Source organism: Eschscholzia californica, unplaced genomic scaffold (assembly GCF_041429995.1).
Source record: "Eschscholzia californica isolate CP2 unplaced genomic scaffold, dmEscCali1.0.p SCAF_1, whole genome shotgun sequence".
Taxonomy (NCBI): domain Eukaryota; kingdom Viridiplantae; phylum Streptophyta; class Magnoliopsida; order Ranunculales; family Papaveraceae; genus Eschscholzia; species Eschscholzia californica.
This window is the reverse complement of record NW_028238198.1, coordinates 74,667,208-74,694,675: the sequence shown is the minus strand read 5'-3', so window position 1 is coordinate 74,694,675 and position 27,468 is coordinate 74,667,208. Positions and strand designations below refer to the sequence as shown.

The following is a 27,468-nucleotide window of genomic DNA, read 5'->3' as shown; positions in this document are numbered from 1 at the left end:
TAAAAGCAAAACAAGGCTCCCCCCTAGTCACAGGTACTAAAGATTGAGACTAAGGTGCTGTTTGTTTTTTCATTTTTTCAGATCTGAAATCTGAATTGGAATCCAATTCAGATTTCAGATGTTTGTTTTTAAATTTAAGAAAATCTGAAAATTGAGCTGAACTGGAACTTTGTCTAAATGAGCTGAAAAATAGCCCATTAATTTCAGACTTCAAACAAGTCTGAAAAAATATCCAACTTCTGAATTGCTATGAAATGACGTTTATACCCCCTAAGAAAATCTTCTGTCTGATTCTAGACATTTTACCACTACCGCCGCCGCCGCCACAAACATAACACACCACAAGTCACGCCCCGCCATCACCACCACAAGTCACGCCCCGTCATCACCACCACCACCACCACAAATCACAAACAATACACCACCACCACCACCACCACCACCACTACAGCACCAGTACACCACCACAGCACCAGTACACCACCACCACGAGTACACCACCACCACCACCACGAGTACACCACCACCACCACCACGAGCCACACAAAAAATAAGACCACATAACACCGATTACAAGCACATCATAACACACCACCACCGCCACTTGAAGGTTCGAAATCCTTGCCAGATCCGGCGTCGATCTAACTCTGACTAACATCTAGAGAGAGAGAGAGGAGACAGAATAGAAGTAGCTACTGTTACCTCACTCCATTAATGGCAACATCATTGCCAGATCTGGATATTATTGTCTTCTTCTACTAAAAATCACTCTCCCCCTCTACGTTGATCATCTCTCAACTTGTTGTCGCCATGATGATTTTGGATGAGAAAGGTGAGAGGATCACCAGCCGTTTGGAGAAAAAGAGGGCAGGAGAGAGAAGGAGAAAGAGAGAAAGTAAAAAGTTAAAAGCTAGGGTTTTCTTCTATTTTCCCTTATAAATATCAATGAGGGCATAAATGTAAAAAGAGCAATTCAGACCTAATGTTTAAGATGTTGAAAACAAACATCTTAGTTCTAAGATAATTCACCCAATTCAGATTCAACCAATTCAGCTCAACCAATTCAGATTCAGCCAATTCAGATTCAGATGCACAAAAAAAAACAAACAGCACCTAAATCCAACTTAATAAAAATGTTGTCTATTATTCACCTCCTTGGTTTATAGTTGCAGTACAATTACAAGCAAACCTGGTAGGAGAAAGAACATTTTTACCAAGACGTAGTCTTTTTGTAAACTCGGCCATGTAAACTTCTTAGATAACTATTTGAAACTTTTGAAAAAAGTTCCAACCAATATCCAATTATTCAATCGAACAAGTTATAAATCAGCAGAAATACATCTTATTATCTAGGTGTTGAGAATGGAGGTCATGGAGGCATCAAGGCATCAATAAACCAAGGGTTGAAGATGATGAAAATGTTGCTTCATTTAGTATCTCTATTAGTGCATGGTGACACTTAGTACTTGGTCATAGCCAATGAGAAAATCAAGGTAATCAAAGTAATGTTGGATATTATGAGTTTAATAGTTATTCACAAGATGCTTTAGACAATAGGCAAAACTAAATTTGATGAAAACTTCAATGTTCTATACTGGGGGAGAACCAATGGGATTTGTTAGCCAATTCTAAAAATAATGGCGCGTGATTGACGTTCTTCCCCCACATCAACCGTTGTGTCGGAGTCGGCTTTTATTGCATGTTCACGGGTTTTAAGTGATAGAAGAAGTCAGTTCAATTTTGATATTTTTGAAGCACTTATATGTGTGAAGGATTTGTATGATTTTGAGACTAGACAAACCACCTACGTGGAGGAACTTCAAAAAGAATTTGATGATTTACAAGAGGAAGAAGATCAAGTAATTGTTGAAGATGAATAGTAACTTATTTTACCAATATTGTATTTTTAATTTTTTTTTTGGAATATCTAGTGTTAGGGTCAAAGAAAAGTACTGACATTAGTACTTGGGTCAAGAGTTTGTCCGTTATATGGTATGGGTCAAGACTAATCGTTGACCTAGTTTACTAGAGACAGTCGTTAACAACCGTTAGTACGTGACCCAAATTCTAATGTTGGTACTATACGTTGACCCTAACACTAAATATCTTAGAAGTAAGTTTTAATGCCAAAGTAAAAGCAGATTGATCTATCTAGCACTATAATATAATTTAAAAACATGAATGTTAATCGAATTCAATATACCGATCGTAGAGGGAACATGTTTTACTCTCCACTTAATGTGCGCCCTCAAATCGTTGCGTCTTTCTAATGCGAAATTGTTGTACTAGTGCCTCGAAGCATGAGATTTTTTTCTCACAAATTCTCTAGATCACTTTCTTTTTGTTCTAATAACACAATTTGTCTTTCTACCAACATAGGTCGTTGGTGTCCATGACTCTCTGCTAGCGGGTTCGTCGGTCAAGGTTCATGTCTTTTATAGTGCTAAATATGGTGGAAGATCTAGCTTAGGGTAAGGCTCCGTTATACGTTTAACAAGTTCTAAAATCTGACGAGTTCTCCATTGAAATGTGTACACCTCTAAAACCCACAAATCTTTCACCATTTTTCCTTAAAACACCCATATTTCAATGATCAAAAGGTTAAGTTAGCGCTAGGGTTAATGAAAAAGTACCAGAATTAAGATTTGGGTCACAAACTAACGGTTGTTAACGACCGTCTCTAGTCAACTGGGTCAACGGTAAGTTTGTGACCCATGCCCTATGACGGACAAATTATTGACACAAATCTTAATGTCGGTACTTTTCTTTGATCCTAACGCTATATATGTATTTGTTAATGTAAAGATAAATTGTTAAAGATCTTTATGTAGAAAATGACAAAAAATATACTCTTTGTGTACAGAGGTTGAGCTAATCTATATATAACTGGAGATGAATTAATTTTGTTTAACCTATGGTAATATGTTAATCGATGTGTAACCTTTTGTTATTGATATTAATGTATGGGAAATGATAGAGTGACTTAGAAATTGGTACTTAGAGGGTGACATATTTCCTCATTTAGAAACAAAAGCGGTCCTCACCGTAGTCAAACTTTGAAAAAACCTTTTCTTTTAGTGATTCCACATCAGCTGGGCATTAAAATGCCCAAAAAACTGGGCACTCTAGCATCTCCCTGTATGTATTATGACTTAATTATTACTAGTAATAGCCCGTGCCTCGATAAAATTTTAGTGCAAACCCCAAAAACATGAATGCTATGTAATGTTGTTTGAACACTACACTTTCCCGAAAACCATGGTGCTATGATGTAAAAGTAAAACCAAACAAGCAATACATGAACATCTTTCAACAAAAAAAAAAAAAGCAATACATGAACAAAAAATAAGTGGTAAAATCTGTCTACATGAACAATGGTGCTATGATTTCAATAGATTTCTCATTTTGAATATAATCCTTTTGGAAGGAACTGAAACACAAGTACCCTCGAATTCAGAGGTGAACCCACCAAGGACCCGTGGGTTCCTTGCAATCAACGGGTTTATATTTACTCTAAACTCAACTCTTTGAGACACTTTTATTTCATGGGAACTTTAAATACACCATTTTTTCCTATCACACTCGCATCTCTTTAATCAAGTAACGATATTTGATTTTAGTTTCACTTTGTTTAGTTTTTAATTTATGTTTTTCGCTTTTATTTTAAAATTTTTTGAGCGAATTACTACTTTTCATATTCATATTAGGATAAATTGAAAAAAAATACTAAATTTTTAAAAAATTGAGAATTTTCTCAGCTAAATTTGTGTAAAAAATGAAAACTTGGTGAGGTGTTGTGAATATTTACCTGTTCATTTAGTCAAATCTTTTTTTTTTTTTTTTGTTGAACTAGTCAAATCTTTATTTAGTACAAATAAAATGTGCCCCCATAAGTGAAAGTTACTGAGTCCCACTACCCTTGGTATTTTAGACAACATTTCCTTATACAATTTCAATTCAAGAATAGAGATGAATTTTTTGTTAGTTATTTCTTCTATGCTTATATATATTCTCTTTCACGTAAGTGTAACAACCGTGTAAATATCTAGGCATGATTGTAAATTATATATAAACTAGCGTATATCCCGTGCCCTAGGGCACGGACACTTGTATCAATCAAATGTTACGAAATTTATTGTTGTATTTTATTGAGAGAGAGATTTTTATTAGTTATTATTTTTTTTGTTTCTTTTCTCTTAAATTAGTTATTATTTTATTGAGAGAGCGAGAGATTTAATTTCTTTTTTTTAGCCTCTGAAATTTATTTTGTTTCTTCTTTTATTAAATTAGTTATTTTATTTCTAAGAAGGAAAGGATTATTGTTTTTTAATTAGGTAACTTTATTTCTACGAAGGACTATATTTAGAATTTTGAGAAGGGTTTCTAGACAATATCCCTTATTAAAAAAGGACTATATTTAACAAATAATATCCCGTGCCCTACGGCACGGACACTTGTATCAATCTAATGTTACGAAATTTATTATTATATTTTATTGAGAGAGAGATTTTTATTAGTTATTATTTGTTTCTTTTTTGTTTTTTTTGTTTCTTTTTTTAACCCTTGAAATTTATTTTGTTTATTTTTTTTCTTAAATTAGTTATTTTAATTTCTAAGAAGGAAAAGATTATTGTTTTCTAAATAGGTAACTTTATCTCTACGAAGGACTATATTTTAAATTTCGAGAAGGGCTTCTAGACAATATCCTTTATTAAAAAAGGATGTTTGTCCAAGTCACCGTTTTTCCTTCTGTTTTATATAATAGATTTTTTCTTAAATTAGTTATTTTAATTTCTAAGAAGGAAAAGATTATTGTTTTCTAAATAGGTAACTTTATCTCTACGAAGGACTATATTTTAAATTTCGAGAAGGGCTTCTAGACAATATCCTTTATTAAAAAAGGATGTTTGTCCCAGTCACCGTTTTTCCTTCTGTTTTATATAATAGATCATATATATATATGTGCGTGTGTGTATTTGTGTAAGTATATGTCCTTAACTCAGTTATACTATTGTGATTGTGAAAGGATCTAAAGGTTGTCATTGTTCATCCAAGGTTCGCAGTGATTGTATCCTTCTCATGATGGGAAGGCGACTGGTTCTCAGTATGCTCCAAAAATGGTGGTGGCAATGAAGATGACTCGTTCTCAGTATGCTCAAAAAATGGTGGTGGCGATGAAGGCGTTGCAAGAGTCAGAGAGTAGTCATTGAGCATATGAACCACTAACTTCATTGTGGGTCTCTCGGAAACATCTTCTTGAACACATAATAACCCAATGTGGAAACATTTCATCACTTGGCTACTCGAATAACAGTCCCTCAATACAGGATCCAAAACCTCTAAAGATGTCCCTTTCTTCCATTGTCTCCACGCCTGCAATATTCACTAGTTTGTTAGTATAAAAAATTTAACTTCGTAATTTGTCGTTGGCTAAAAGGACCAGAAAATTTTGGTTACTCACGTAGCTGAGAAGATCTTCAGAAACTCCCGGTCTATGGAAAGAGTTGTTTTTTTGTCCACTGAGGATCTCCAAAACTAAGACACCGAAACTGAAGACGTCTGATTTCACTGAGAAGTGTCCTTGCATTGCATACTCTGGTGCCATATATCCACTGTGCGCCAAATGAACCAACTATTATTTGAGAAAAAGTAACATACAACGAAGAACCATTAGAGTTCTTAATGCTCATATATATATCATATATTATACACACTTACTATGTTCCGACAACTTTGCTTGTACTAGCTTGAGTTTGGTCCACCATAAAAATCCTGGCCATACCAAAATCCGAGATCTTGGGGTTCATGTTAGTGTCTAGTAATATGTTACTGGCTTTGAGGTCTCGATGAATAATCTTAAGGCGAGAATCCTCATGAAGATAGACAAGACCTCTTGCTATCCCACCTATAATCTTGTACCTTCGATCCCAATCCAAATGTGTGTGCTCGCTTGGCTCTGCGCCGGTTATCCAACCAAACAATTAGATAAATACTACGATACATATCTCAACTTTGTCATTGTGTGATATAAGAAATAGAAGAGAACATAGAATACAAACTAAATATGAATCGATCGAGGCTTGCATTTGACACAAATTCATAGATTAGTAGCTTTTCTTCTCCATGTAAGCAAAATCCAAGAAGCTTCACAAGATTCTTGTGTTGAAGCTTGACTAGTAATACGATTTCGTTCTTGAATTCTTGTTCACCTTGACCTGAATATCTCGATAGCCTCTTCACAGCTATTTCCTGCCCATCTGAAAGTTTACCCTGAGATTGAACTGAAAAGTTTAGACTACGACAAGAATTTCTACCAATTCTAGCTCAACAATAATGAAATTTTCTTCTTTACTGCCAGAGTTTTTAAAGTACCTTGTAAACAGGACCGAAACCACCTTGGCCGAGCTTATTATCGCAGGAGAAGTTATTTGTGGCAGCTCTTATTCTACTGAATTTGAATCTTAAAGACTCGGCACTTTGAATCTCTTGAACATCTTTAGCTACCAAAGAACAATAACAACAAAAATGTATATCAACTAACTAAGTCATTCTATCTAGTATATTATTTGGTGAATATTAGATGCCGTACTTACAATCAAATTTCTTCATTGCTTTTCTTCTTCGTAAGTAAAGATACGGTATGATTAAGGTTGATAAGAATGTAGTCATGGAAACAACAACTATAATAACGATAACTTTTGACGGTCTCTTTCCCTTCGCTGCAATAAAATGGTATTAGCAGTGCACTTAAAGTTTTCGAAAAAACAGTGCTTGAAGATCAAAATACTTACATTTTGTTATAATAGTATTAGTTGATGGTGATTGTGGACGAGGTGGTTGTAGTTCATCAATCACCTTAGATTGAAAAAATGGGTATATCTCGTACCGAAAATAACAACTCGGACGAAGAACTCTCCCACCTTTCCTCACATTACAACATCTTGGTAGAATGGCGATAGCTTTTCGGAGACACAAATTGCAATCACTCAAGGATATATCAGGAGTACATTGTACTAATCCATATATCTTTTCGATAGAGTTTGTTAAATTTCTTTCACCAATAGCAAACTTAGTAGAAGAAGAACCATTAGAAATAGCTTCTCTCACAAAATCATCCATTAACCCACCTAATATCTTAAGAACCTTATCTGTATAATTTGAGAATTTATAAATATTTGAGAGATAAATTTCAGGCTTTTGTTCCATGATAGAGAAATACGGGTGACTTGAATATCTTAACATACATTCATCATACCATATTATTGCTCTCTTAGACTTCGGACATCTATCATCTTGTATAATCTCTGCTGATGCTATTTTAACATGTTCTTGACATTTTTCTTCTGTAATATCACCTCTACATTGAAATGACCCATAAACTTTATCTGGGGCCTGGCCGGCTATGGCTGTTCGATAACCATTCTTGATAATTGTCTTGTTGTTTGGTGTAGATAAAGAAGGAAGAAGGAAGTTTATGAGATTGGTTTGATATGTACTGTTAAAAGTGTAATTAGCTCCATAACATCTATGGTTATTCTATACGGGCTCTGCAGTAATCGAAAGAAGCCCATAATTCAGTATGATCATCGATATAGTACTGAAAAATAAGAAAAGCCCGTTACAACCCATCAATGACCACTATATGAACTTTTGCAAATTTTTGAGCTTGGTCAAGTTATATTATACATGGGTTTTTGTCGAAAACGATGCAATCTTATTTTGGAATGAATGGAAGGTCCATTTTATAGCAATGGGACTACTAATGGGAATCTAATTGAAAGTCAATTTTAGACAACTATTTTTCCATTTCTTGAATCTTCGATTGTGAACGTGAACGATGAAAGCATAGAAATTGACTTTTATGGGGTCAAGGTTTTATCTAGTCTAGTTTTTTATATCTAGGTTTTAAGTGTTAGAATTCAAATTTGTAGGAAATGAGGTTAATGTTAATTGTTTTCGATTCGTTGTTGAAAAATTGTAAAATGATTGACTGAGGGAGATGAATGTTGTATCGGCCCCTTTTTAGAAGCAAATAATTCAACTACAATAGGACGTTGATATCCTTCCTACCGACCATAAAAAAACATAGAATAGGACGGGTCATGGGACATTAACAATTTTCAATAATTATTTTTTCTCTTCTACCATCTTTTTATCATTTTGGCCAGCTTTTGTTGAAAAAACTACTATATTCAATACTTTTTGTTCCAATGTTACTGTTTTAGCTTCTAGAGTTAGAAGCTTTTTACAGGTGACTTCTGAAGTCTTCTGAGATATCTACGAGATCAATTGAACATAACTTCTTATACAGAAAATATTACTTATAAGATTTACCAAGATCTCTACATGCTTGGGAAACAAGGAGATCAAGAGAGACAAGAAGGAGAAGACCTATATCATTTCGTATGCATACGAAATCAAGGTATGTATATCAAAGATACAATATCTATAAGGCCAGCGCTTTGGGGAAAGCAAAATAGTTTCCGGGGTGTGAAGACTTGGTCAAAAGTTTGTCAATTTTGTTTGACAATTTTGTTTTGTAAGTTGTTAGAGGGAAAAATAAAAAACCCCCACCTCACCTCTCTCTCTCTCTCTCCACCTCATCTTCTCTCTCTCTCTCTCTAGAAACTCCGGCGAAGGGAAGCCCCTTCGTCGGAGTTTCTAGATAGAGAGTGGCCAAAATTATTATTTTTTTCATGGTCGCCGGCCGGAAAATTTTCCGGCCAGCGACCTAATCGGAGAAGAGAGAGAGAAGATGAGGTGGAGAGAGAGAGGAGTGAGGTGGAGGGAGGTGAGGTGAGGTGGAGGGAGGTGAGGTGGAGAGTTTTTTTATTTTGAACCATATTTCCCATAAAATATATTTCCCCGGAAACTATTTAGCTTTCCTCAAAGCACTGGCCTATCTATAACCGTGTTACTCTATCTAGATCTAAGCTGATCGGGCACTCAGGTGGCCGAGTAGGATCGGGTCGGGTCATGGATCCAGGTGTGTCCTAATAATTCTTCATTATATTCCTGCTCAGATTGTTCTCTTTGTCCATATGACTATTCTCATGCATAGGGGGAGGTGGGAAATGTGTAAAGTATAGAACTGAAGATACCCTAAATGTAAGGCATTGTTATATTTAGAGTTAATTTCTATTTGCCCCCCTACTTTGTGACCAACTTTCTTTATGACCTCCTATTTCCTGTAAATTCAAATATGGTCTCATTTTTTGATGTAAATGTCCTAACTATCCTTCCTTTAAATATTTTTTGAAAATAAAATAAAAAATAAAACCTTAATTCCACCTCATTTCCCTCTCCACACACATCTCTCTCCACCTCATCTCTCTTTCCAACTCACCTCTCTCTCACTCTCCAACTCACCTCTCTCTCTCTCCAACTCACTTCTCTCTCTCTCCAACTCACCATTACCTTCTCCGTCAAAAAAAAATATTTTTTTTTCTCTCATCTCTCTCTCTCTCTAAAAACCTCGGCGAAGGGGGTTTCCCTTCGCCGGAGCCGGTTTGTTCACGAACAGAACTTTGAAGGTTTGTTCACGAGCAGACCTTCAAGGTCTGTTCTTGAAAAGACCAGATCGATCTGTTCAAGAACAGACCGACTCCGCTGAAGGGAAACCCCCTTCGCCGGAGTTTTTAGAGAGAGAGAGAAAAAAAAAATTTGTAGCTCGCCGGTTGGAAGTTGGAGACCTTCATGGGAGAAAGTAATGGTGAGTTGGCGAGAGAGAGAGAGGTGAAGTGGAGAGGGATGTGTGGTGGAGAGGGATTTGAACAAGGGTTCAAGCAATTTGTTTCCACCCTCTCCCTTGGTATGTGGTACAACAAACTAAACTCTCTCCACCAAAAGTGTTATCCATCATTTATATGACAAATGTGGGCCTTGAAAAAGTAGTTTGGGATGGTAATAGTATGCCATGACACTTCAGCCGAGACTGCTAGGTATGGGTTCACGGGAGTTGATAGACTCAGAATATACCTCATTCTGGTTGTTGCTACTTTGGGCGATGAAACCACATAGGTTAGTACCCCAGAGATCATGTACATTAACAGTGCTTCACATGGAAGGGTGATTTTGGGGGGTGTATAACAGACTTGTCACCTATGAGCACAAAGACAATCTTCTAGAGTATAATGAGTATATCGTTTATGACCCGAAGCAAGTGTAGCCTTTGCCCTTCTCTTTTTTTCTGTACTTTTTATCTTTAGGTTGATTTTCCCGAAAGGTTATGTTCAATGATGTGTGGTATACAGATGAGCAGGCGAAGCGAATTATATTCCCTGCTTGAAGACATTTGGTGTTTGAGTTTTGAGGTCTTGAAGAGACGAAGAAAATGGTAAAACATGACTTGGGTATGTTTTATGTGTTATCCGTGTAACGTGTTGTTTGTTTTCTTATACCTTATGAACGACATGTTCAAAAGTCTATTCGATTTCTTTGTAATCTTAATTTTATAAAGTGTCTAAAATAAGATCGCATGAGTTAGGAATACAATCTCATTGAACGTACACATCTATTCCATCTCTCTACCTCCGAAATAATTTAAATCCTATCAATTACACCATATGTTTTATAAGTTTTTCCATTATGTTCTCTTATTGTGGATGTTGCGAGAAATTTCTACCGTGTAACATATTCCATTTTGACGTATTTTCTTTTGGTCGCATTTATGAAAATAATGTTATTCGTAATACAGTATTTATTTTCAAAGTTTTGAGACCAATAAGAAAAATATATTTCACTTTGAAAATAGAAGGCACCGTGCCGAAGGCACCGTGCCGAAGGCACGGGCTATACCTAGTACATGAACAAAAAATAAGTGGTAAAATCTGTCTACATGAACAATGGTGCTATGATTTCAATAGGTTTCTCATTTGGAATATAACCCACTAATCCTAGACTCTTAGTGCTCCATGCTTGCAGGAACATCTCCAAAAATCGAATTCACCAATACACTTTATAAAAGGAAGAAAATTAACCAAAGTAATTGGGTTTGCCCATGGCGGGGATGGTTTTGCATATCAAACCATACTAATAAATAATTATGTAACGTGTAACTGTTTACACCAGTCCCCTGGAGATAAGGGAAGTTTTTAGAAGCGCCCTATATTAGTGTTAAAGACACCCCTCAAGGCAAAATTGGCAAGGAAAATTGCCGCGTTTTAACACTTACAAGAGGCCCTCTTAAAAACTTCCCCTAAATAAAGAAAAGTTCAAGAGCCAACCAACTTAACTACCATATTTCCAAGTCTTGACAGTTGACACTTATCAGGAGATGAACCTCTCTGCTGCATCTTCTCTTCCTCCCTTCACAAAACCCATTAAAACCACAGTCATAGTAACCCCTCAAAGAAAATATCCACCCAATAAACCACATCCCTCAATTTATCTCCTTCAAATCTCTCGTCATGTTGACGAATTCATTCAAATTCACTCCCTTCTCATCAAAACCTCTCTTATTCGCGAAAAACACGCTTTCGGTCGACTCCTCTTGTCCTTGGCCTCCTCTAATGAACCAGAAACTATCATTTATGCTCAAAATCTCTTTGACAATATTGATTTTCCTCTTAATTCTTTTATATTTAATACCATGATCAGAGCCTATTTGAATCGAGGGTATTATAGAGAAGCATTTGTTATTTACTATCGAATGTTATGTGAAGATTCTGTTGATCCTGATGAATTTACTTTTACTTTCGTATTTTCTGCTTGTTCTAAATTGTTTGCTGTTTTTGAGGGGAAACAAGCTCATGCCCAGATGGTTAAATACCCAACCCAATTTGGTACTCATTCTTGGAACTCTTTAATGGATTTCTATGTGAAGATTGGAGAAGTGGGTTCTGTGGTAAAATCAGTATTCAATAAAATTGATAACCCAGATATTGTATCTTGGAATTGTTTGCTTGATGGGTATGTGAAATCAGGACAACTAGATAATGCAAAGGTTCTGTTTGATGAAATGCCTCAAAGAGATATTGTTTCTTGGACTATAATGCTTGTGGGTTATGCCAATGCTGGTTTATTATGTGAGGCGTCTCGTTTGTTTGAAGAAATGCCGGAACGAAACACAATCTCTTGGAGTGCGATGATTAGTGGATATGTAAATGCTGGTTGTAACAAGGAAGCTCTAACTCTTTTCAAAGAAATGCAAGTCGCAAAGGTTAAGATGGATAAGGTAACAATGACAACTTTACTCTCTGCTTGTTCTAGCTTAGGAGCTCTTGATCAAGGACGTTGGATTCATACATATATCGACAAAAATAGAATTGAAATTGATGCTTATTTATCTACTGCTCTAGTAGATATGTATAGCAAATGTGGTAGAATTGATCTTGCTCTTCAAATATTTCGAGAGTCCTCGATCAAAAAGGTGTTTTTATGGAACGCCTTATTAGGAGGATTAGCAATTCACTCGCGTGGAGAAGAAGTTCTTGAGCTATTCTCGGAGATGTTGGGTACGAGAACAAAACCGAATGAGATTACTTTCATTTCGGTTTTATCTGCGTGTAGTCATTCAGGTCTTGTTGATGGTGGGTTACGAGTTTTTCACAGTATGGTGGAGGATTATAAGTTGGAACCAGCTATCGAGCATTATGGGTGTTTAGTCGATCTTCTTGGTCGTGCAGGTCTGTTGAATGATGCAAAAGATGTCATAGAGAGAATGCCGATGGATGCTGATGGTAATATATGGAGAGCTCTACTTGGTGCTTGTAGAATTCATGGGGATTTTGAACTGGGAGAACAAGTAGGGAAGAAACTAATTGAACTAGAGCCACTAAATGATGGTAATTATGTTCTTTTATCGAACATTTATGCAATTCGTAAAAGGTGGAAAGATGTTGGAAAGCTTAGAAAAACCATGAAAGCAATAGGAGTGAGAAAAATACCTGGGTGTAGTTCTATTGAGTTGCATGGTTCTATCCATGAGTTTACTGCAGGTGATCATTCTCATCCTCAGAGTTTAGAGATCTATGAACAGTTGAATGAAATGGCTTCGTTTTTATTAGATGGCGAGTGAGAATCATTGCACGAAGTTACCTCATTAGTTTGGTCATTGATGGACTTTTGGAAGATTACTCCATGAATTGCTGAGCTCATTAAATTTGTTGACGAGTTTATCAGTCGGAGCTCCAATTTCTTAAGTCTTAACTATGGAGAAAGTGCAATGAGTGTCATTTCGTTCCTGTGACAGTATGGAGAAAGTGGGCCTTTGTAACTGAAAACTACAAAAAAGCTGAATCCTCAATATACACTAGTGGCTCAGTGATGTAATGAATTCTCAATATACGAATGATCGTTGAATCTAGTTCTACTGCGATAGTATTCAGAATGAGTTTGTTAAATAGGAGATTAATAAGACAACAACAATCATGAAATGTAGGAACCACCAGAACTTTTTGAGTCTAGTTGTCCTCTCAAGGAACTCCCTATTATAATGGTTACCTTGTCATACTTTATTCAACAAAATTCCTTATAAAGAGTGGGAGGGGAGGTGGAAGGATAGGGAGAGCCGCCAGAAAAGATGACCGGAGATGGTGATCGGAGATAGTGATCAGAAATAGTGATTGAAGATGGTGATCGGAGATAATCATTAGAGATGAACTACGACTTGTAGGAATAGGAAGTTATTGTCTAATTGACTTGTCGGATTTGGGGTGTTATTGTTCTATCTGGTTGATAATAAGGCCCTTTTCGTAATTGTTAAGTATTTTGGACCAGATTTAAAAATATCTCTAAATAACAAAAATTCAGCTCTCCAAATAGCTCTTTCTTGCTGTATGAATCCCAAAACCCAAAAAAACAAAGAAACTCCCCTCCCATTGATAAGTGATAACTCCCCTTCACAAAACTAGGGCAAACATAGTGAAGGGCAAAATATTGAAGTACAAAATTTAGAAGATATTTAGTTCACCTCCTTTCTTTGCCTTGCGTGTCTGTAAATGATTGGTGCAATATCTGATAAGAAATGTATGAACATAAATGACAGGCAACCCAATCAAAATTTCTTTGTTTACCATATATCACTCTATCTCTTTCTCTCTCTAACCCCTCTCTTCATTACCACCACCACCCCTGCCTTCACCAACACACATATCACTCATTCTTTCAGTAACAATGGCAACAACACTTGCAGGAGTAAGTTTCACTGCTGCAACAGTGATAGCCAAGGCAGGATCAACCACCAAAACCATCAATTCTCCTCCATTCTTGAACAACCCATGGAAGCCAGCGAACCAGTTCAAAGGTAGTCGAATGAGCATCCTAGCCATGGCTGCACCAGATAGCTTATCCAACCAAGTAGCAGACAGTGTCAAGAATGCTGAAGAGGTCTGTGCAGGTGACCCTGTCAGCGGTGAGTGTGTCGCTGCATGGGACGAGGTGGAGGAAATTAGCGCTGCTGCGAGTGACGAACGACTCAAACAGAAGCAAACTGATCCTTTGGAAGCCTACTGCAAGGACAACCCAGAGACTGATGAGTGCCGAACATATGACGATTAATTGAAAGTTCCAGTTGCTGCTGCTATGGATGATGCCTTGTGAGGAGGGCCTGAGGGGGGTTGCACAGTACTTTATCTCTCTAAACTTGATATTTATGTTTATCTTGTTCTTCTTTTAGATGTTAAATTGAATGAAAGAAACTGCAAACTAAGTACTTATTTAAGTAGAAGATATTCATATTCATCATCTATATAAACAGTACTAGTTACTCTTAAACTGGTTTCGCGTTTAGTTTCATCAATCATAACTAACTTACAAGTTCTGAGATATCCTAATTGAACTCGGCCGAGATTTCCATCTGAAACTTAAAACCCAAGAAATATGTATGCTCCGGCAACATCACCCACAACCAAGCAACTCCCTTGTTCAAGTTCACTAGGAACGAAGGAAGATGTACCCGAAACGACTACTCAAACATGTGTTTTATGTTTATAAATATTTCCCTTGATGTAGTATATCAGTATTTGTTTTGGTGATTCAAAACAGAAGAATAACCCGTGTTTAGAGCTTTAAATGAACAAGATTTTAGAATGAATGGAACTTAAAACGTTAGAATCACGAAACTATTTTATAAGCATCCAACTATATATTATATGCAAATCCAAATACAGAAACACCACCACTTTCATACCCAACTAGTAAAACACCATATACTCATAAATAGATAAGAACAGCATGACCACTACCAACCCTAAGATTCAACTTAAAACACTAAACAGGTTCAAAATACTAATACATAATAGACTAAGGGAAATAAAAACTAGAACAAGAACATAACTTTTTCTCACCCAACTTAGCTGCTGAAAGATGATTCAAATTCAATACTGAAACATATCAGCAGATGCCATGATTAGTTGTGATGGGCAAGGAAACTGCCAGGGTTTAAGAAGAGGATCAGGAATTTCTGGGATATCCACTTGAAACCCACTAACCTCCTCTATAATTCTCAATACAGAATTCAGAGATTGCAATCTATCAGTCAATTCTGTCATTTGAGCTCTCAAAATGTTGTTCTCTGATTCAACCTTGATGTGAATCTCTGTAATATCATTGATACTCTTCACAATTTCATTGTTTTCTTTTTGCAATTGAGTTACTTGGTTAATCAGATCATCCAAGTGCTGTTGCTTCCTCATTCTGGATCGTCTAGCCGATTCTCGATTCGATAACATTCTTCTCTTTTTCCTTTCATCAAGAACCATATGTGGATCTCCTCCCTCTGATCCTGAACTCATAGTTTGAGCCATTGATATAGTCCTTTTACTCATTAACCCAGATTATGAATTTGAATGAGCTAATGTGGGTATTTGCAAAAAATGGGAATCAAATAGAAAGAAGAACCAGTTCAAGAGAAATTGTAAAACCAGTAGAGTAAAACAACTGAGAATGATTGAAGAAGGCGTATCCGGCGTAAAAGAGTTGAGTAATTCATAAAGATCAGGTAGAGGATTTCAAATCAAATAAACCTAAAATCATTGAAGATCGTTACAAGAATAAGTAGTTTGATTCACGATCACGAATAATAACTGAAAGAGAAAAAAAAAAACCTAGCTTTGAATCTGAAATGTAAAACCCAAATAAAACTTTGGAAATATAAACCAGATATGAATCTAAAATGAAGAAGAAACTTAGCTGGACGAGGTCGTCTTGATTGAAAGAGCAAGAAAGGTGAAGAACCCTAGAAGCAAATGGGGGATTAAAATAGGAAGAAAACAAGGAACGGGATTTACGAAATAAAGGAGAAACGACTGGAAAGAAAGTTTTGTTAACTTGGAAAAGTGGCTTTTATAGAGAGAAAATGAGTTGGCTAAGTTAGGTTTTTTGGTATTAAAAATTGGATGGTTGTTGGATTGAGTAAACCTTGGGAGGGGAAGGTGAGATCCGAAAGAATCGTGGCTACCTGTAGCAATTAGGGCTGGGAATCAGTCCGGGTTGGATCGGTCGGGTTCATGTCATTCATCGGGTTGTTCCAAGTCCGTCAAACTTTTCGGATTTCTCGAGTATCGGGTTTTCACTAAAGTTTCAAAATATCTCGGTCGAAATGACCAAAATATTTCTATTTCGATGGTATCGAAACTAAAATTTAATTAGGTTTCTCTTAACAATGTTGTGTCAAGGGCACTCCGCACTTGGACAACAATATATGTATATATATATATATATATATATATATATATATATATATATATATTATACACTTCAAATACTTAAAAAATGTATATATATATATATATGTTATACATGCATACATAAATACATATAAGCAAGTATACATATAATGTGTATAGGTATTATCGTATAAATAGATGACATTATTAAGCGGGGTATGTTGGGTAAAGATTATCGGGCGGGATGTCGTGTAGCACTTCAAAACCCGTACCCGACCCGTTGATTTCATCGGGTCGGTCTGGCTAACCCGCCTTCGGATTTCGGGTACCCGCGTGCTCTAACGTACACGGGTACCCGTGGCGGGTTTCGGGGTTTGCGGACTTTTTCCCCAACCCTAGTAGCAATTTGCCCTCTCCTTTGTTTTTTCTTACTATTTGCATGTACTCAAATCTGTTGTTATCTAGAGATAATTTTTTGAAGAATATTGTATGTTTTTGTATCTATATAGTCAGATATATCTTAATTACCTATTTTGACTATGTTGTTGAAGGTTTGAAAGTTGATTTCCTCTAGTTTCACCAGTTCTAGCTTGAGGGAACCTAGGCGAACAACTCAAGTAGACTGAAGAAAAGCCCTAGTCGAGGGAAGAAGAAACCACGAAAGAAGAAAATTTAAACACTTCAAAGATGGAATTTGTACTTTTATCTTGAAAATTTCTTTCAATCCTTGCTAATTCCAGGACGGCAGGACCTTAAGTTCATACCTATACATTAAACACCCATTATCAAATCAAATTCAAGAAATTAGTAATGAAACCAAAAAGGCAAAAAAAAAAACAAGAAAAGTTCTTGATAACTAGTTTAATTGATCACGCATTACCAAAAGTAAGAAAGAAACACACTGTGGTTTATCTTTGAGCAGGTTGAATTCAAAGAACCTCAAACCGACCATAGTTTGTTGGGGTTGAATTTTTAGAGGAAGAAACGTAGCAGTCAGATAGAAGGAAGAATAGCGAAGAAGTTGGGATTTTCGTTCGTTACCTAAAGAGTGGAGGTTAGAAACTTTTAGATCGAAACCCTAGAAACCTTCACATGAAAACCCTAGACTTCCTTTCTTCCCCGAAATCTACTTATAGTTTCTTCTCGAATGTTTTTTCAGCCAATCTCGAAAAGGTGGGGCTTCTCAAACAAACAAAAAAATTGTCCACAACTGATAGCTCAATTGGTAATGCATGTATTCCTAAACTTTAGAGGTCCTAAGTTCAATTCCCAATGGAAGTGAAACTATTGGTTTACTGAATTTCGGTAAAGGTAAATAATGTAATTAGATTGACTTTAGGTCATTAATTTAGTTGGATTTTAGAGCACTATTCAGCTGGATTTTAGACTCGTTTCTTTCAAGACTTAAATTCGGCGGCTATCGTACTTATGCCATCTTATTTTTTTTATTTAGTTTTTGTTGAAAGTATCACATGTTATTGATCTTGTCTTAATCTGAATTTTCTAGTTCAAGAGACAACAGTTATTTGGAATATCTTATACTAGAAATGTCTAAGTATGGACTTATTTTATGCATATATATATTTTACACAAGTTTTTTTTTTTTTTTTTGTTGAAGGGAATACATTAACATAAAAGAGTCTTTTACAGTAAACTAAGAGGAAAAACATAAATACAGTAAGTAACGTAATACATCAAAATATCATAACTGAAGAGGTGCATTGTATAACTTCTGTTTGTAGAGCAGTCTTCGTTCTGTAGCTTGCAAGGCTGGCAGCTCTTCTTGAGTAAGATACCATATTTAATCTTGAGAGTCCGTCTGGTAGCTATAAAGATGAAGCTCGTATCTAACTTCTTGTAACACTTAAAATGGGTTAAACACACACCCAAAATTTCTGAAAGAAACAAGGGTGTCTGCAAGATGGAATCATAGGATGATTCCAGGATATCTCGCCAGTATTCTCCATATACAGAGACCATATCCGATTGAATGCTACAATGTAGAAACAGTTCAGACACCTTTACCCAAGTTGTTTGCATTCAAGACTTACCAACTACTTAGATAAATAGGGCACATGAGCCACAAAATCTAAAAATAGAAAGTAAATATCATCATATCTAATTCAACACTTTCAACAAAGGGAAAAAATGGAGTCAATTACCATACCATCATCTTCAACAAAAAAAAGATTATGATACCATCATAAACTTACACCTAAACTTTACAAAACCAAAGACCATTTTACCTTTTAAATTTTTTTAGGTAATATTTGAACACTATATATGTACTGGATATATTTTCCTGAACGGATAGAACATACGGACATTCCAATATCAAACATCAGCATATTAGGTTTTTTTAGGTATCTTCCTTTAACTCCAATTCGTAAGTATATATTAAAAGTTAGTGATTGAAACCATTATGCTCAATGAAATATGACTTTCAACCTTCTTCTTTTATTACGTACTATTATGAATGGGGAAATTTGGGTTAACTACTGCACTTCTGTTTTTATTTCCTAGGTTCATGAAGATGTACCTATGAAATTTGAAAAGAATTCGGTGCACATTGGAATTAATGTGGAAAAATTCTGATTGAACAGCTCATATTTATTTAGTGGACAAGACACCGCCGAGGATAATATTATAAGAGGCCAAAGTGATACATATCAAATAAAAATCATGTTCAATGGTGGAAACTATCATGTTGCATCGAAATTTTTAATTTTCTTCTAGTATTTTATAATTTACATGAAATGAATAAAATTTGAATGATAAGGACATCAAACTTAACTCATGATTTTTTTTTGTCATTAAACACATTATTTATCAGGTTTATTCCTTCCTGTTTTTCTCAGTACTTAATTTTTATAAAATAATTTGTTGGACTAATTAATTATCAATTTTTACGAGGACTTCAAAGTCATTACTCTTATTTCTTAACATCAAACCCACAGGCCCTAAGTCCTAACTAGCACAACATATATTTAACAAATCTTGTAGCAATCAATAATTCGTCATCACAAACATCATTGTAATGGTATAAAGACAAACTTGTATAAACACGCCCACTTGTTTTCTTAGGTGCTGTTTGTTTTTTACTTTTTTCAGATCTGAAATCTGAATTGAAACTGTAGCTGAATTAGATTTCAGATTTCAGATGTTTGTTTTTTAATTTAATAAAATCTGAAAATGTAGCTGAATTAGATTGTGGTCTGAATGGGCTGAAAAAGAGCCCACATATTTCAGACTTCAAAACAAGTCTGAAAAAGAGACTCAAATGCTGAAATAGGTCAAATGACCCTTATACCCACTTTGATTTCCAAAAATTCTCATCCAAATATTTCTTAACACCCCATTCAGACCACCTCCACCAAAGTCAGACCACCTCCACCAAAGTCAGACCACCTCCACCAAAGTCAGACCACCACCACCACCACCACCACCACCAAAGTTAGACCACCGCCGCCACCACCAAAGTCAGACCACCGCCGTCACCAAAGTTAGACCACCGCCACCACCGCCAAAAGTCAGACCACCGCCACCACCGCCAAAAGTCAGACCACCGCCACCACCGCCAAAAGTCAGACCACCGCCACCACCACCAAAAGTCAGACCGCCACCACCACCAAAGTCAGACCACCCCGCCACCACCTAAGTCAGACCACAACCACCACCAATAAACCCTAAAAACTCAACTATAGATTTACAAGAAAATAGGGGATTATTAGAAACCCTAATGTTTGATAAATCTGGTTAGGTTTCAACAAAACCCTAGATCTTTCCATACAAAAAACCCTAGATCTTTCCATACAAAAAACCATAGATCTTTCAATACAAAAAAACCTAGATCTTAGATACACCCTTTACTGAAATAGCATTTGAAACCCTAGATCTTGGACGCCCTAACAAACCCTCGCCGGATTTTCGTACATACAAATACAAGGTCAGAAATCGGACTTGAGTATTCAAAGACCACCATGAAAGTTCAGAAGAAGTTCTTTTTTCATCTCATCATTTCAGTTGTTGTCTTCTCCTTCTTCTTCAAGTTCTTCGATTTCACCTTTTCTCCATCGGAATATCATCTCACTCAACATACCTCCTCTTACGTGACGAAGAAAATCTTCATCCCTAATTGTTTTCTCCGTACAAAATCTCATTTCCTCAAGCATATCATCAAATGTTGAAAAACTTACTTCCCTAATTATCAAACCATAGATGATATTCTGTTGGAGAGAGGGAGGGAGATAGACGGTAGAAGGATGAAGACAGAGAGGATAGAGTTTAGGTTTTCTTTTTGTTTTTATATTGGACTAGGGAGTATGAGAAATTAGGGCTTAGGTTTGTTTGTCAAAAATAAAAACAGGGGTACAAATGTCAAAATTAGAATTCAGATTTGATAATTCAGATTTAAAAACAAACAAACTAACTTCTAAAATAATTCAACATTTCAGATTCAACCAATCCAATTCAGCGAATTCAGATTCAGCGAAATTCAGATTCAGATCAAAAACAAAAAACAAACAGCACCTTACTAAAGTATTGTTATTTCTAATCGCCCTATAATATATAAACAAGTAATAAACCATATGTTTCACTTCACATAGAGAAATTGGACGTAACAGAGGAGAAACAAGTTTTGTAAGTTTTATAAATAATAGGTCAAGTGATTCCCATGTAATGAGGCACCGCCATTTATTTTTCCATTTACAATTTCATAAACTTATATTCTAATCTAATTTTTTTTTCAAATAAAAAATCTACATCTATGTAGGCAGAGTATATCACAAACTCACCACCTGAATATGTTAGCCACTAATTGTGAGTATATTTAGTAGTTACCCTTTGATTTTTACCATGTTGAATACTTGTATTTGAAGTTAGATCAAAATTAATTGGTGACAAGCAGAGATGCTATAAAGTATAAACATTATATTATATATTTACTTACTATTTTTTTTTTTTGTTGAAAGTATATATTTACTTACTAGCATCATCTTCCATGTGAGAATTATTCATGTAAAACAATTGGATTATCGAATTTATTATTCAAGAACACAAAATAAATCAATTTCCCTTTTATTACAAAATGAAAAGATGTTGGTATTTTTCATACTTTGCTAGGTGATTACCTCTCTCTTTTTAAGTCAAATAAGATGGGCAAATATATTAAAATTAACGGCTATTTGTTCATAATGGGGAAAAGAGATATAATTTAATTTATTGGAACATCCATTACCCACGCAAAGCATTGGTCTGAAACACTCATGGATCACTAATAATATTTTGGAAACTGTACATAATCCCATCACATCCAATCTATACTTAGAATAGTCATAAGTGCCAAACTATTGTGGATGATGATGAGATAAAGAAAACAACCCTAATAAAGAAAAACAAAGGGAGGGAAGAGTTCCACCTATTTGGTCTTATTCTTGTGTTAGTTCTCTTTTTGATAAGGAATTAAACTAATTAAAAGGCTTCGAGGACATTAAATATGCATTTCCTTCTTTTCAGTTCTCGCTGTTATATAATAAAAAATAATTATGGATTTGAAGGCATGTTTAAAAAGAAGAACACAGACCAAAGGTTAGATTCAAAATCTTTATGAAACCTTTTGACGAAATTATTGTGGGAGCTTTTGGTTATGGGATGGATGACGATTTCCTTTTAGACATTTCTCTTGACTTTTTTGGTTGTGGAAAACGGGGCATCCATCTTTTTTATGCAAACCCGTTTTCTCTCTTCAGACATCAGGGACTAGTCAAGTCTGAAGGTATCTGGACCGGGCTTAATCCATGTTGTGATTGAAGAGCACGGATTGAGGCCAATAGAACGCTATAATATAGCATTGCCTAGTGTGTAGCCTTAACTAAAATTCTAAGTCTGAGACCCAAAGAAAATGACAAGAATGATTGTTACTGGCACAAAGAATATTAATCAAAAAGACGTATTTGACCTACTTGAATTAAAAACATAAAACCCATTCATTATTCTTGATTTAATTGTTATTGATGGTAAGGAAGACAACTATGAATTAAAGAAGGAATTCCAGACGATCAGATTCACGCACACCAGATGAGAGTTAAATTCTCATGCAGATCTTCTGGCTAGATGGGCCAGGAAAAAAGGAAAGAATAAAGTGTGGAGAAATGTCCCTTGTATCTTAGCTAATAAATACTGTAATAACATTATGGTTTAAGTTTTATGAATATAGTTTAACAAAAAAAAAAGGAAGACAACTATGACCAACTGGAATTGAAAAGAGTTAATTCCTATATGGCCCCTATTATTTTCACTCAAGTCCTCTTATAATTAGATGTATTATTTTAACACTTCCCTCTTTTTCCATAAACCCTAAGTAAGTTTGGTCTTCTTCTACTACTTCATCTTCATCATCAACCCAAAATTTTAGAGAGAGAATTTTTTTGGAGAAGATTATGACATCAAACAAAGAAAAGGGAATTGTTGAATGATATTCCTAACCAGAAAGATCACATATAAAAACTCTAAAACCCGTTAAACTTTTAAACCCTAGAAATCAAAAATTTCAAAACCCTAAATTTTCTTACAAACAAGTAGAGTTGCTCGTGCTTCGTGGAAAATCGACAAAACACGAGATATCTTAATTTCTGAGCTTTTGTAAAAAAAAAAAAATGACTTGCCAATTTCGTAAATTTCCTACGAAAATTTGGCAAGACAGAAGAAAACTTACCTTGAAAATCTAGCATATTTTCGTGGATTTCCCACGAAATTCTGGGAATTTCTTCTTCACTTTGATTTTTTGCCTTAAAATCGTTTTGTATTCTTTCAAACTACCCAAACGCAAATACAAAATAAAATTAAAAAAGTTAGAGTTTTACCTCATCAATGTAGGGTTTGATTAAAACCCTTTTAGGGTTTGATTAAACCCTTCTAGGATTTGATTAAAACAATGAGAAGTAGTAAAAACTATAGTTCACTAAAAAAACAAAGAGAAGTGGTAGAAACTATAGTTTACTAAAAAATAAGGGGAGTGCAGATTGATGAGTTTTATCTTCTTCATTCATCTAGGGTTTGATAAAAAACAAAAGGAAGTGGTGGAAACTATAGTTTACTTTTAGTAGCAGTACAAGAATAAGAATAAGAATAAGAAGGAAGATGATGATGAAGAAGACAACTTAGGTTTTCAATTTTGAACTATTATTTTGTTAATGGTCCACAAGTTATTAACTGTTATAGTATTTAAGACTTTATGGAGTTGTCCCCTTATTAAATCAAAGTCAACTAAGTCAAGCATAATTGACTCGCACCGGACTCGAAAATAGTTGTCAATATAAAAAAAACAGTTGTCCACGTATTGGCACCCTAATTAAATTGTTACTAATGGTAAGAAAGACTTACTGACCTACTTGAATTAAAAACATGTAACTATATACTGTAATTGTTACTAGTAGAAATCATAACTGATTAAAAATCTCCGAGAAGTCTCATTGTGAGGTTTTATGAGATTGACATGAACATCCTCGATAAATATCACCAGGATATGTGAGAACAATAACCCATTTGTGTGGCGTACGATTGACATCGTTATTTGGTAAACTTCAGTTCTGATTTCAACTATAGCTTTACGTTTTGCTTTTTCGCTTCTTCCCTCTCCTTACTTAGAGGTGAGGTGGAGAAGTATTTTGCTTTCCCCCTAAATAAAATTGTCAAACAAAATTGACCAATTTTTGACCAAGTCTTCACACCCCAGAAACTATTTAGCTTTCCCCAAAGCGCTGGCCCACAATCCATCAGATCTCTCTATCTATTTACATTTTTAGACCAAATTAGTTAGGTCAGATTACTTTTTTTTTTATGAAAGAGGTCAGATTACTTAGGTGATGATTACTTAGGTCATAATTCTCCAAAATTCAAAAGGAATTTTTATACTTGCCTCCCGTAAGTGTTATTAAAAGCGCTTCCTTCCTCTACAAACTTACTATCAAGTTTGCCAATAAGTCCCTCAACAAAAAAGTTTGCCACTAAGTAACCTATAACACTTAAAACAAGTGAAACATTACTTCTCGATCTCTGGTTCCCATGTATGATCTCTCTCAAATCTCTCTCCCTTGGGCCTCGAGATACAGTGAGAGAGAAAGATTAGATGGAAAAAAAGTTTAACACACACAAACCAAAGAAAGATCATGAGTGTGCGAGAAGAAATGTAAGGGTCCGTTTGATAAGTGAGAAAGTACTTGGATGAGAAAACTAAGTTTTTCGAACGGGGATAAGAAAACTAAGTTGTTCATATGTGAAACCAAAGTTTAGGTGTTTAACGGGGAAGTTAGAAAATCAAGAGAGTGCCTTTAGAAGGTTATGTAGTGTTAGGCATTGAGGGGTGCCTTTAGAATTTCAGCAGCTTTTCTTCCCAAAATCCCATTGCTCTCAATAAACCGTAAGACTAGAGAGAGAAAACGCAGAGCACAGAGAGAGATGAAGATCGAAGAACTACCTACAAAGCAGGTTACCTATCCTCTTCACAAAATCGTTTAGAGTTCGTTCAGCTAGATTAAAGCACAACTCCATTGACGCAAAGGTCGGTTGAAACAAAGTTTTAAGGTTTTCTTTGTTTTTTGTTTTAATTTGTTCGTCTTGATCATTCTTGACCCAAAATTCAGTTGAATTAGGGTTTCTATTTGTTTTTTGTTATAACTTGTTCATCTTGTTCTTTTTTTTATGAGTTTTTGGATAAATGGTGTAGATTCGTACGCCAAGATGTGAAGGAGAAACCTGAGAGTTTGAGAGAGAGCCGGATGAGGAAAGAGAGCGCGTTATGGGAGAGGGTGGGAATTTTCCCACCTTTTTTGTGGGCAAATAAAACACCTTTTTTTCCACTTTTTTTTTCATAAGAATTCAGTTTTCTCACTCTTAAGGACCAATCAAACAGCAGAAACTGATTTTCCACTTTTCTCACGTATCAAACGGACCCTAAGAAGAAAAATTATCGGCAAAAAATGTCTATGCTTAGACCTAAACAGTTGTAGGGATAACCTGTGAAGAAATATAAGCCTCTTTGCGAATGCTTTCTCTTTTGAATGAAAAGAGGGAAAACTGAAACACGTAGTGGCTACAGAAATATAGCTTATGAATATGTTAAGTCCTGATGTTTATTCTTCTAATCAGCACTAGACCGTCAATAAGCATGATTCAAATTTGTTTTATCAACAAAATCATTTATTAGTAATTAAAAATAAAAGGGTATCAGAATTAGCTTTCTAGGCTGCATTTCCATCAATATTGCAGATTAATCTACTCAGAGCCCAGTGCATTCTTCATCATTTACCAGAAACCCTAGTTTTCAGATCCGACATATGAATCAAACACCAAAATAGAATAAAAAAAAATATTCGCCCTAATTGAGAATTACAAATAAATCAATCCTAAATAACTTTATATATGATGATCCTCAGAAAATGCTTATAGATTTCATCAAATCAGAGATAATCAGGTCTCAAAGATTACATGCCATCATCGGATCTTACTCCTAAAACTTAAAAAACACCAAATCAACCAACAAATCAACAAAGGTTCGAAATGAAACTATCAACAGCAAAAAATAAATAAAAAAGAAACTAAGCAGAGACAGAGAGGAAGAGAGGGATGGAAAAATGAGAAATAAAAATAACAACCAACAGCGCCGAAATGGTGGATACTCAGCAGCGGCCTTAATCAAAAAAACCTAACAGGTTTGGTGATCAGAGAAGGCTCGCACGGCAATGGAAAGTGAAGTTGAGGCGATGACGTTAGCAGTTCTACTAGGTTTGGAAGAAAGAAGTTGGGGTGCTATATTTGAAGGAGATTGTATGGTGGTGATTGAAGCAGTCAACGGCTGCGATTCTATGCCTTGGAGAAGGGTGCTTCTAAAGGTACCGGGCCAATAGGCTGTGATTCTATGCCTTGGAGAAGGGTGCTTCTAAAGGTACCGGGCCAATAGGCTGTTAGCTCTATAAGCACCAGTTTTTAACTTTGTTCGCATCTTCTTCCAAAATAAAAAAAAGCTCTATTTCTTTTCAAAATAAAAATAAAGAAGTATCAAAAATTGGCGACACGAAGGACCAGAAGGATCACCTGATCCGTCCGGTCATCTCTTAGGTCACGGGTCCAGTGATCCGAGGCCCTATAGAAGGGCCAACGGATCACATGATCCGTGTTGAGTGTACACATGAATCCAGTGATCCGTGACTAGGAAGATCCATGGAACAGTGATGATACTAATTAGTAAGAGAACGCTAGTAACATAAAGGGTTCATGTTTCCAACATTCAGTATTAACATTGTGCGAGAAGGTAATACTTATTAGTAATGGTAGCCGCCAAGTCGTCCAAGTAACTCAGGACCGTCCACTGAGTGACCGACACCACCGCTCTTCTTCGAGTAGTGTTACCATCAAGAAACTATGGTGCTTACAAAGATTAAAAAAATTAAGAGAGTATTACCGATCAAAAATTTTAAATGTATAGTATGACAATCTCATGTTCTCGAGTCGAACGCATACTCAGAATTTTGCCTTCCAGCTGTTGGTTTGAAATTAGGGTTGGGTTTATGTAGGCCAATATGATGTTTTCCCCAAGCCAAATAGGTCTTTGGGGTATGTACATATACCAGCCCTCTGTCCTCATTGGCTAATCCAGTCAATTGTTTAATTGAAGTTGAGGCATACAATTAGGCACCGAGAACCTAAGATTTTGTATAAAAATGCATTAGGAAAGGGTCAAATGGATACCCTTGTGAATTTTATTGTGAAGACCAACCTACAAAGTCTTAGACCACACTTTTCTTATAAGAATTTCATAGTATTTACTTTTCTTAGTGAAATCATGCATTTCTCCATACTTGGC

General features: G+C 35.6%; 3 protein-coding genes, 2 non-coding genes and 1 pseudogene across 5 annotated transcripts; 2 read left to right on the top strand and 4 right to left on the bottom strand.

The window, feature by feature from the left end:
- Window positions 1–5,046: 5,046 nt before the first annotated feature.
- Window positions 5,047–7,600, bottom strand: LOC147569102 (cysteine-rich receptor-like protein kinase 25). The gene is made up of 7 exons (XM_086655547.1): window positions 6,792–7,600; window positions 6,594–6,719; window positions 6,373–6,500; window positions 6,060–6,270; window positions 5,719–5,956; window positions 5,462–5,612; window positions 5,047–5,373 (listed from the first exon to the last, which is right to left on the bottom strand). Exons 1-7 carry the CDS (start codon window positions 7,240–7,242, stop codon window positions 5,047–5,049), a joined length of 1,632 nt encoding a protein of 543 aa, XP_086511673.1. The 5' UTR covers window positions 7,243–7,600.
- Window positions 7,601–11,590: 3,990 nt separating this feature from the next.
- On the top strand, window positions 11,591–13,018 carry LOC147569101 (pentatricopeptide repeat-containing protein At5g66520 pseudogene; annotated as a pseudogene).
- A 676-nt stretch (window positions 13,019–13,694) lies between these two features.
- LOC147569100 (calvin cycle protein CP12-2, chloroplastic-like) lies at window positions 13,695–14,715 on the top strand. The gene has a single exon (XM_086655549.1). The coding sequence runs from the start codon at window positions 14,116–14,118 to the stop codon at window positions 14,497–14,499; it is 384 nt and encodes a 127-aa protein (XP_086511675.1). The 5' UTR covers window positions 13,695–14,115; the 3' UTR covers window positions 14,500–14,715.
- A 315-nt stretch (window positions 14,716–15,030) lies between these two features.
- LOC147569099 (bZIP transcription factor 53-like) lies at window positions 15,031–16,459 on the bottom strand. The gene has a single exon (XM_086655548.1). It carries the CDS (start codon window positions 15,765–15,767, stop codon window positions 15,318–15,320), a length of 450 nt encoding a protein of 149 aa, XP_086511674.1. The 5' UTR covers window positions 15,768–16,459; the 3' UTR covers window positions 15,031–15,317.
- Window positions 16,460–25,829: 9,370 nt separating this feature from the next.
- LOC147569098 (small nucleolar RNA snoR118) lies at window positions 25,830–25,914 on the bottom strand. Its single transcript, XR_015231656.1, has one exon. It is a non-coding gene; the product is annotated as a small nucleolar RNA snoR118 (small nucleolar RNA).
- Window positions 25,915–26,033: 119 nt separating this feature from the next.
- On the bottom strand, window positions 26,034–26,107 carry LOC147569097 (small nucleolar RNA R66). Its single transcript, XR_015231616.1, has one exon. It is a non-coding gene; the product is annotated as a small nucleolar RNA R66 (small nucleolar RNA).
- Window positions 26,108–27,468: the final 1,361 nt, after the last annotated feature.

Bases quoted from the DNA above. Each gene is read 5' to 3' on its own strand.
- LOC147569102 (XM_086655547.1), bottom strand. From the start codon at position 7,242: ATGTTAAGATATTCAAGTCACCCGTATTTCTCTATCATGGAACAAAAG. The intron at 6,720-6,791 runs GTAAGTATTTTG...ATTTTATTGCAG, and splicing joins TAATACTATTATAACAAAAT to CGAAGGGAAAGAGACCGTCA. The intron at 6,271-6,372 runs GTACTTTAAAAA...GTTCAATCTCAG, and splicing joins GTTTCGGTCCTGTTTACAAG to GGTAAACTTTCAGATGGGCA.
- LOC147569100 (XM_086655549.1), top strand. From the start codon at position 14,116: ATGGCAACAACACTTGCAGGAGTAAGTTTCACTGCTGCAACAGTGATA.
- LOC147569099 (XM_086655548.1), bottom strand. From the start codon at position 15,767: ATGAGTAAAAGGACTATATCAATGGCTCAAACTATGAGTTCAGGATCA.